Here is an 11,347-nt window from a genome sequence, read left to right as displayed (position 1 = left end):
GCAAGTAGGGTATTATTAACACAGTTTTATTTTCATTTCATATTTCCTGAGAACCTTAGCTTTAGTGTTAAATTTAATGTAGGTATGAGAAAGAAGATTTTGCAAGCAGCAAGTTTCTTGTGAGCCACGTTACCAATATTTTTAAAGCTATAACTTGTTTGTAAAACCAGTTAATTCCTTTGAGAAAGACTGGGTGACTCCTGTGCACTTGCCTTGTGTGTGTGTGTGAGTTTGCTCGTTGTGAATATCCTTGCTTGGTTTCCCTCTTCTGTTCTCTGTCAACATAGGACAATAACCCCTGCTGTTATCACCAATCTGGATTCACAGATGTGCAGTTCCCTAACTCACTTATCTGGACAATCTATTCATCCTGTAACTCTGTATTTCAGTTTCAGGACAGTGTTGATTGGAGTGGAATAGTTGCCACAGGTAAAAACAATGAACCATTTAGCAGTTATACTGCAGTCTGTTGCAGTGCATCTCTTTGTGTGTCTCTCTCCCCAGCCAACCTGTAGAAATTATTATGTAAGATACTCTTTGAAATAGTGACACCAGGCGTTGAAACCTGGTTAAAGTTACCATACTGTTTTGTGTATTGACCTCATTGATACTGCTGTATAACATCTAATTCTTTACGAGTGGTCTAGATGGGGATTTTGGTGAATATAAAATAGAGAAGTGAAAACAACCCATTCTGTTTGTGATGAGGAATACACTAACCCACCACCATATCAAAGAGCATATTTTATTTGAAAAATACGAATGAAAGATTTTGTCCCTTTTGTTTATTAAAAGAAAAGGTAACAATTTCTATCAGTAACACTTGCATAAGGAGGTATACTTTACATACTCTTTTGTTAAAAAAAAATAGAATTTTTTCTTTTTTGGACACTTTGGAAAAATAAGGATGGCCCAATACTTGCAACACGCTTCCAATGTTCCTTAGAATGCACTGTGCCATTTATATATACTGCAAGTAAAAGGTCTTAGCACTTTATAATCTGCAAAGTAACTCTAGGCAGCATAATTTCATATTCTACTCTGCATTTAGAATATTTCTTCTGTTACCAGTTTAGTTCATATTTCCTCTGTCTACCAGTCTGGTTAATTTCAGACTGGTGCAATACTTAGGTTTTCTAAAAGATGATTTTACCAGGCCTTATACCACAGAATTTTTATTATTCCTTTCAAATACCTGTGAGGGTATTTGCACATTTTCTTGCAGTATTCACAGCTTAAACAATTGCATCAGTTAGAATTCAACTCCCAAAATGTTTACAGTTTGTTTGGTTTTCCAAGAAGAATGCAAAAAATAAAGTGCATAATAGAGTGAAATTACTTTCAACTTTTACAGTCTTCTGTGTATATGTAATAGATGGTAACACTGATAAACAAACATATTTTCAATGCAGAAATCTAGCTGAATTCAAACTCTTGTCTTTAAAGTGTATTAAATCACATTTTTGACTGGCTTTAGTTTGATAATATATTTTCACATTTTAAAATACAAGATTTTCTCAGATGATGTATCAAGATTACAGCATTCTGAACGCCTTGCCCTTACCATTAGAAGAAAGAGGGTTTGCTTAAAGGAATGTGACTAATTAATTTGGTATAAATGTATTATTAGTTCAATAGTTGTTGCAGAAAAAACCAATTTGAATCGGAAAGCTCTTAACACCTCTTCGTAAATGCCATTAATCTTCACTCAGTATCTTCCAGTTTAAGTAAAACTGGCAGTTTTCAGCTTTTTGTTCTTAAGCAGCAGCAGGATTACTATTTAGGCTGATAGGAAAATTTTGTGACTATGAGTACATAAAAGATACATGAAAGCTTTAAGGAAAGTCTGCACAATCAGACTTAACCACAAACCAGAAAACAGTTTCCCACTGAATGTGCACTTCTCAAAAATCAGAAATGCTACAAAATGACTCTGCCCTCTGTGGCATATGGTACTAATTTTCTTCCATTTTATTCAATGTCAACATACATAGAAGTTCTGAAATATAGTTTGAATTTTTTTTCTAGGACACAAAGGACCAAATGAAAATTTGTGGGATCAGGAGAAAAAAAAATGTGTAAATCTGTTCTTCCTGCACCATGAGGCCTCTATCTGTGACCCTGAGATTTAATATTCTGCTATTGGTCATGCAAACAACACAGCACTGTGATGTGTATTTGAGTAAAAAACAGTAAGCATAGCAAGCATGCAATCTTTTCATGATTTAAAAGCACATTTGGCAATCACCGTGGATTTGACATACCAAACAAGACACACCGCAGCATCACTGAAACAGCATCTCAATAACCCTGCAGAGTTTTAAAGGATGTATAATTCCTGAAATGTGGGTGTGATGCACATGCTGTACAGCAGCAAAGAGGGCACCAGAAATGGTATAAAGGGGATTCTTATTAGTTTGAGACTTAACCTCCTCTTCTCACTAACTTAATCACGATATGAGTGTAAGAGTAATTATTTGTTCACCTCACTGTACTTCTGCTGGCTTTAAGCCTGAATGTTCTATGATGCAAATAAAACGAAAGCAATGATGGCAACACTGCTTAAAACACAAAACACAATTGATTTTTCGTGCTTTGGTGTAGTGCCAGAAGAAACAGACATAAGTATAACTAATACCTGCCTCTCAAAACTATGATACAGCAACGAATGCAGTTTTCATGCAGATGTGGGACAAACTACTATGGTCCATGGTACTACTAATGCTGAAAGACTTTCTTCTTAGCACTCATACAATACATAAATGCAAGTGAGATCTAAATCAAAAGAATTTTTTTTGTCATAAAATCCTGTACTACATATGGGACAAATCTGAAATACATCTTAACTCTATTCCCAAAAAAGACAATACATAAACAACTTTCAACTTGAGTATAACTTTTACTGCATTGAAGTGTCTGTTTAACTTTGCTCTACAATGAGAATATCTCCTTAAATTAATTTCTAAAGATTCTATATTTGGTAAAAATTAAATTAAGAATAAAAACAACACCTGAACACAGATTTTCAAACTACTTTCATCAACAGAACACTTTAGGCTTTGTAGGTTTTTCCCTTCCAAATTGCCTTGTAGATTCAGATGCTGACAGAAAGGGAAACACACAATTTTCAAGTTGCGAACAAAATGGTATAGTCAAGGACAATTCTGGGACTACAGTGCAACTAATACTTTTTCAAGTTTGAAAAGTTTCTTACAAAACTACTTGTTAATTTTTCCAGAAAGCTGTTTAAACCAAAAGCAGTGAGCAACATCTCAGGAATGAGCTCATAAACAAAAAATTTAAATCCTCAAAGTAGAACTGATCAGAAGTTTTGGTCTTAACGAGAACCTACCAAACCACACATTAAAGGAAAGGCTTAAGAATGTGGCTCACCTGTATGGCCCCCAGTAGGTCAGCTATACAGACCTTCTGAAGGTAAGTGGCACCTAAAATGCATAGAGAGGAATCAAGTGGAGTGCACAGATCTGTACCATTTGCCATACCATCCCAGAAAGAGAAAAATAAAACAAATTAAAAAAAACCAGCACATGGCTACTGCTCTGGACAGTTTCACTGTCAAATGCATATTGCACAAATTCCACTTTCCAAAGCGGAGGTACAGTTTTCTTAGAAGTAGAAGGTGGTAATAGATGGTGAGCCTTACAGTTCACAATTTGTCATAGGACATTATGAGCTCCTGGTACCCTCACATTAATATCGCAAGAAAGACAAACAGAAGGTTAGAGTTTCAAACTAAACAATAGAAAATATAAGAATCTGATGGATTAGGTGTCAAGCAGCCTGCAAATTTAAGCAGAAATGTGTGACAGTTCTGCAATATTAAGTAGTTACTAACATCAGAAATCTATTTGATCCATAGAAACTACAATAATGATGCTTTATTTTTCCTTCCTCCACTTATTTAAAGTGTTCCTGTTCCACAATGCTTGAAATAGGAAGATTAAAAAGCTTAGAAAATTACTCTAAGATAAATTAAATATCAGTAGATCAAACTAGAAGAAAAAAAAAAATCATCTTACTCTTGTTTCAATTTTTGCTATCCCAATATTTTGTGAGCAGCTCTATTTTGCTTTTCATTGCACACTGAAATAGAGAGGCATGATTAAGAAATCTTTGTTTTGAGTATTGTAGCTCCTGGTCTCAGACCAGCAAAATACCTGAAAATCTTCATCTATTGACATAAGTGAAGCACAGTGAAGCAAACACCTGCATCATTTAATGGTGCTGCCATTGTTGGTTTTATTGAAAGAGCCTATGCCTTATCTGCTTCACTGCATAAGAAGTACTGTGGATTCATTGTGTGTAAATGAATGATGTTCCCAGGAAAAGTCAAAACGAAAAGCACAGCACTGGAAACAACAGTTCTTCTCACAAGCAGTAACATAGCAAGTCTGGGGTTATGGGCTAGAGCCATGTTTGAGCTATCAGTTAATGATGCCCTCCCTTTATTAGCTGGTTATGGATGAAAGGATTATGAGGGACATATTGAAATGACATCACCTTAATGTAACCTGATAATTCAGTAAGATTAAATCATCAAATGACCATTTATTTAAAAGTGTGGCTTATCCCTTCTGCAAAGGAAACAGACCGTTAGCACTTCTCACACTTACAGTAAACCCCATTGACTACCTCATGTTGGGATCACAAGGCCTAGAGCACAGCTAGAAATGCAACAGCACAACCACCTGCAAGAGATTTGCTCCCCCGTTACCTATCTTCCTAAACAGGTGTGACCATAAATTTACTGCAGTTTGGAGATATTAAAACATATTGCAATAAAAATGTCATTGCTTGCCTTTACTTTAGATACTGTTACAGATACGGTACCACAGACTTTATTGAGCAATTAAAAAACATACACAAGGGACAATAGCTTCTTTTCTTTTTTCATTTTCTTTCAGTATTTTTCAAAATTTTGCTTTCTTCCAATCGGAGAACCCAGTTTCAAACATGAAAAGGGCACTTGTTTTACAGTGACTGTGTACAACTTGCTCAGTTCCAAGTACTGTAGTCATTTTTTGTTACTTGTGTTTCATTATATCTCCAGTTGTTTAGGAACCTCTCTGTTCTGGGAATTACAACTAAGTTGTTCTTTCTGATTCAATTTCCCCATAGAGTTCAGCTAGTTTCTTGAACTCAGGTCCCCAGTCCTCAAGGTAATTATAATCCTGATCAGAGTGTGTTGTGGCTGAATCCAGAGAGCTGATCGATCCAGCTTCTGATCTATGACCCTCATAGGCATATGTCTGTAAGGAGTCATAAGGGGGTACACTGGGATCCAGATCAGCCTCTGCCAGTCTTTGTTTAATGAATTCCTGAACATCTATGCTGTCAAGGCTTGCGGAGGTATGATGCCTGGGCATAGGCTTCACTTCAGGACGAACATCCCTCCGGTATTTTAGCTCCTCAGCAGCTGATGGATTCCGCAGTGCTGTGATGTCAAATGCTTCTGTGTCTTCTTCTCCACCACCCTCATCATCATATGTCACAACATTCTCCCGGACATCTTCTTCTGAAATAATCAAGGGCTCCTTCTTGTTGCGTCTTAGGGTGATGAAAAGGACCACAATTGCTAAAGAAAAAACTGCAGATATGAAATTTGAAGTTTACATCTGAAGTACATAGATATACACTCATCAAAGAGCAGATAATAATTCACACATGCAGATGTTATATCTCAAGCTAATATTGATATTTGGGATCACTATGGTAGACAGGAGTCTGCAGCAAAAGGTCACCAAACCTGTCCAATCTGGAAAAGAGCATACTTAGATTCCTACGTGAGCAAAGCCTTAGTTGTGTAGTGTGTTACCTGAAGAAAGATTACTGTATGCCTGGAAAGCACCCATGAAATCCATACAGCTGCATTTTGACACAGCTATGTGCCAAAGACTGAGACCATGTAATTAAGGGGGAAATTAGTAACGCTGTACTGAAACAACAAACTTCCAGTACAGCCTGGTCTTCCAAAGGGTCATTAAAGGGTACTCTTCCACTGAACATTTTGTATGTGGGGACTGCTAGGATTTCTTGAACCAATAATCAAATCCACTAGTTAGATAATTAGGATGTAAGAGGGAATAACATTATTTCTGTTAAATGAGAAATGAGTAAATAGGTCTGGCATTTTTAGAAGTATCATGGGGGGCTTCCAGTGCTTCATTGAAACCATATATATTGCAATAAAATTTCAAAGGTTTATCTTTCCTCCTGATCAGAGGGCTGGAGCACCTCTGCTATGAAGACAGGCTAAGATAGTTGGCATTGTTCAGCCTGGAGAAGAGAAGGCTCCAGCAGACTTTATAGCAGGCCTTCCAGCAACTGAAAGGAGCCTGCAAGAAAGCTGGGGAGGGATTATTTACCAAGGCTGTAGCACTAGGACTAGTGGCAATGTTTTTAAACTAGAGAAGGGTAGATTTAGATTAGACATTTGGAAGAGAGTTCATACTGTGAGGATGGTGGAACAAGTTGCCCAGTGAGGTGGTGGAGGCCCCATCCCTGAAGACGTTCCATGTCAGGCTTGATGGGACTCTGAGCAACCTGATCTAGTTGAGGAAGGTCCTTTTTACTGCAAGGCATCCTCTCGAGGTCCCATCTAATCCAGTGCATTCTATGATTTTATAAATATTAACTCTTGTATGATGCAATGTAAGATTATAAACTAAATGCATTACTAGACATTTTATAACAGCTTTCTGACAAGAAAGCTGTGAAGTAAGCCGTGAGGAAAATAGTCATTAGAAAATGTAGAGCCTTTGAAAAAAGTTCTCAAAATCTCCTATGTGAGTCACATTTCAATTCCCATTATTTGGGAATATACTTGCAACGGCATTTAGCTAATGGAGTCATCTTCTACTTCCTATGTGTCTTGCCCCTGTGGATTATGTTGTGCATTGCTATCAGTTTATCCCACAGTGGTAATTAAGTAATGGCTTTTACACAGTGCTAATGGCCCTTCTTGCAGTGTAATGCCATTTCAAAATGCTTTCCTCACCTATTTTCTATCATTCTCCACACTGTTCTACACATGGAATTAAAGTCAGTGTCTTCTTGAAATCTTTCCAAATGGGGGAAAAAAAAAAAAGAAAAGAAATCTGCAGTGCTAATTACTTGATAAACTCAGAAAAATAATTTCTATTGGATTCCAGATATTTATGAATGTGTTTTAAAGCCATTTTCCCCTATTAATTTTAGCTAAACCTTTCCCCTCTAATCACAGGTAATTGTTTCTAATCACTTCCTGCTACCAGACAGCCCCTGGTTCAAAAACATGCCATAAATAAAACATTTTGCCATCACATTCGAAGAGCCAGTGGGAGGATTGTATTACTTACTATTGAAAATGGCTTACCAAGAAGAATGACAACACAGAGCAGTATTGCAATTAAAGCTCCTGTGCTCAAGCCAGCTGAGGAGAGGAAAGCTTCAGCGTGGCAAGTTCTCACTCGTCCATCTCTCTCACAGGCGCAAACCTTAATTGTGAGAGTACTGCTGCTGCTGAGAGAGGGCACTCCACCATCAGAAATCAAAACTGGGAGGTAATACATGTCTTGTGTGGTTCGACTGTATTTCCTTCGTCTTGTCAGGATGCTGGCTGTATTGTCTAGAACATAAAAAACCAGAATGTCATTGTAATGAAGAAGAAAAGAAAACTGTTATTGACTGTTACCAGTTGTCTAGAACCTTGGGGCATATTAAAACAAGAACAGACTAATCTGTGAAAATACACAATCTAGAATTAAAATTTGTCAGGAAGTCTTTGTGGTCAACGGGATAAAAAAAATGACTCAGGGGAAAGTAATTAACATTACGTCAATAAGATTATTTAGGATCATGTACTTTTTGTAGAGTCTAAATAAACATTGACAAACATTTTGGCCTCGATTTGCAAGTGTTTTAATCCCATACTATGCTGTCACTAGTATACAGACACTTGTAAATATGAATACTTTGAATTATGACAGTATCTGTTGTGGAATTCACCCACAACATAAAATCCACTTGATTCTCAGAAGAATGTCAAAATATCTCTAGTAAAAGTACTGAAACCAGAATAAGATGAACAGATAAACCTTTCACCTGAAAATATCTGACACAAAGTAAGACCACCATCTTCTGGAAACATTATTTCCATAATGGTTATAAAATGCCTAGAATAAAACATATTCTTTACCTTACAAAGTTTCTTACTACACACACACAAAATGAAGATGTGATTTCAGTAACCTGCCTAAGAACCATAACACAGACGTAATTAAACACTATAAAGTATATCTTTTGATATAGCATCATGGAAATGACTCCTGTATTACCTACAAGACATGCCATGCAAAAATATTCATTTTCTTTTATGAAAAGCTCTTTTAAGCTCTAGCCTGTCTCCATATTGCTTAAGATGGGCTAGTGTATCTTATAAAAATACACTGTGGCATTCTCATTAATGTTGACCTTTTCATTATCTTTTTGTTGAGAAATAAATTATTTCCACATAATGATGGAATTAGATTAGAAGGAAAAGTGTTCTGTGTTGTAATTGAATTGATTGAGGAAGTCAAGCTTGATATTACTGAAATTCAGATTGCAGACTAAGCAGTGGTTTTAAGATTATAATTACAGACTCTGTCCACCTGTTAATGTCTTAATAGGCTCTGCTAGTCTAATTCTAAGATATATGGAAAATTCCCAAGTCTTATTTTACAAATTTGGACCATTTTTTTCTTTTAATGCATGTACTGTCTTCTACTGTTAATTAAATGACTGCACCAACAATCTCAGTGATCTATTTTAAAATACTACTAAACCAAAAAACTACTCTTGTAGAACACAGATTACAAGTAATCAGCTGTTTTATCTTTCTGATACATAATATTGCATACAAAACTTTTATTTGCTTTTTAAAATACAATATTTATTTCCACTCTTTCATATTTTTTTTATGATAGACTAGCAGTCCTAACTTCCTTAATACTGCTGGAGGGCACACATAAAATATTCAGTGTTTCAAAAAGGGAGATCGCCGTCAAATACAAAGTGAAATTCAACTGATCTATTCGTAATCTGACAAATCAGTAGCAGATTCACCTCATAATAATACAATGCACAATTACCTTAGATTAGCCTATTTGCAGAAAAAGCAGAGCAAAATGCAGAAAGCAGCATCATAAAGCAGAAACACAGCAAATTTACCATCTACACAGAGAGAGTGATTGCCCATTGGAATGAGCTGCCTGGGGAGGTGGTGGAGTCGCCGTCACTGGAGGTGTTCAGGAGGAGACTTGACAGGGCGCTTGGTTACATGGGTTAGTTGATTAGGTGGTGTTGGGTGATAGGTTGGACGTGATGATCTTGAAGGTCTCTTCCAACCTGGTCTATTCTATTCTATTCTATTCTTCTACCCATCCTACTGCCACTCCCACAGAAAAGAGACAACACCCAAAAACCCAGAACCCAAAAGCAGCAACCCGAATAAGGCCTCTCATGTTACAATGTGAACTTCAAGCCCTGTAATACTTTGCTCTAGCCAGCACTCTCATTTTGAAGCTGGCATGACATCAACATGGTATGAATAGCAGGAGATTCAACCCATCGCATGATGCAGAGTCACCACCTATAATGTTAGCTTGGCAGTTTCTCAGATGTTTATTTCAAGTTCCAACTTGTCTTCTTTACAGGATATTTCACAGAAGGGCAATAACAACTTGCATCACTGCATAATCAGAGCAAACATTTCACTTTGATGCTTTCCTGTGTTAGCATAGCCTGCTCTCAACATCCCCTCTCTCCCAACAAGAAGTGAGAGAAAGTAACACAACCCCCACCCCCCCGGGTTCAGATAAAGAGTTATACTAGAAATGGGATAGTACAATGCACAATTACCTTAGCCTACTTGCAGAAAAGAGCAGCAAAATGCAGAAGCAACAGCAGAAGCCAGCGACCTGGCCCACACCACCCTCTGCCCTGCAGCCCGATGAGCAGAAAAAAACACATCCCCACCCTGGAAACTGAAAGCAGCATCCACAACAGAAAGCCTCTCATGCTGCCATCTGCATTTCAAGCCCCTTAATACTTTTCTCCAGCCAGCACTTGAATTTTGAAGCTGGCATGACAGCAGTATGATATTGAATATCAGCAGCAGATTCAACTCAGTCCATGACATTATCCACCCTTATTTCTGCATTGTGCTCAGCAGCAATTAACATCAAACAACAGACTTCATACATCATTCACTGTCCATTCTCACTTAAAATGAGATCTCCTTGGAGTACACAGATTTTTCACTGCAGAGGCTGTGGAGCTCCACCCTATTCCAGTACAGACTGGATCAGTCCATGCTCAGCCCAAACGTTGTGGCTGTGTTTCCAGTGACCCCTTTCACCCTTCCAAGTGATAGTAAACTGTGGCTTGCATTCCAGTGCTCAGCTTCCAACACATTCAGCTGCTGGGATCCCTGCTGTCACACCAGAAATACGGATGGGTTCCACCCCTTGTAATTTGATGGCATCAGAGTGCATTGTGCACCTGTATCTACTAAAGCTTTATAATCTCAGGGGTTCAGCTTGCCAAGTCATTGGATCCACACAGTCCAATAAACCCAGATGTCCTTCTCCTCCATCTGGTTGGAGGCAGGGCACGTCTAATTCTGACTGGAATTACTCATGTCTTGTGAAGACACTTTGGGAGTCCCTTCAGGAGGATTGGAAGCAGTATCTGCCTGTCTGCTCTTTCTGGATGATTTTCCACTGGAAACTGGGACAGCATTCTTCCAGGGAGAATTTCCTTGTAATTCATGTACTCGTGCACCTAGGACTGCTGTGGGTTTTCCATCCCACTTCTTCATGTCTTCCCCATGGTCAGGTAAGTGAAACCATTGGATATTTTGTGATGTGTGCCTCCCAGATTCTCTCCCTTGGACAGGAAAGTGCCTGTTCCTCATGGCTGAAACATAGGACCATCTAGATGGGGAATGCGAAAGGTTCTCATGGATTTGCTTCATCTTCTGGGACAGTTCTTTCAAAGCTGAATCACAGGCCTGTACAGAGGAAGAGAGATTTTCCTCTCATTACTGGGGGACTGCTACTAATTTCATCCATCGTTTATCCTTGACCATCTCCCAAAGCCAGAGTTGAAGACTGAGTGACCACCTCTGTCTCTTTTTCTTGTTCTTGATTCATCTTCATCCTTTACCAGACAAGCTGATTTTGTTGTATGTTTCTTTTTCCACAGCAGTTGATATTGGTACAGGCTGGTTCTCTGATATAGCTGCCATGCCTGTTGGTCTCTCTGTAGGCCCAGAGACCTTCTCTTGCTCCTGAGCACTCTGAAC

General features: G+C 38.1%; 1 protein-coding gene across 8 annotated transcripts in view; it reads right to left on the bottom strand.

Annotated features, from left to right (window-relative positions):
- Positions 1–694: 694 nt before the first annotated feature.
- Positions 695–11,347, bottom strand: part of CDH18 (cadherin 18) — a 279,170-nt gene continuing 268,517 nt past the window's right edge. For 7 of the 8 annotated variants that reach the window (XM_068161968.1, XM_068161970.1, XM_068161965.1 and 4 more), the window contains 2 exons: positions 7,376–7,627; positions 695–5,608 (listed from right to left, as the gene is read on the bottom strand). In XM_068161968.1, coding sequence (XP_068018069.1) covers positions 5,106–5,608; positions 7,376–7,627 — 755 coding nt within the window. In that variant the 3' untranslated portion in view covers positions 695–5,105. The remainder of the gene's footprint in view (positions 5,609–7,375; positions 7,628–11,347) is intronic. The other variant, XM_068161972.1, reaches the window with a different exon arrangement.

This window comes from Melanerpes formicivorus, unplaced genomic scaffold (genome assembly GCF_026170545.1).
Source record: "Melanerpes formicivorus ecotype bairdi unplaced genomic scaffold, bMelFor1.0.p_v2 SCAF_61, whole genome shotgun sequence".
Taxonomy (NCBI): domain Eukaryota; kingdom Metazoa; phylum Chordata; class Aves; order Piciformes; family Picidae; genus Melanerpes; species Melanerpes formicivorus.
Note: the sequence above shows the minus strand (reverse complement) of the source record. Positions and strands in the feature narration are given on the sequence as shown.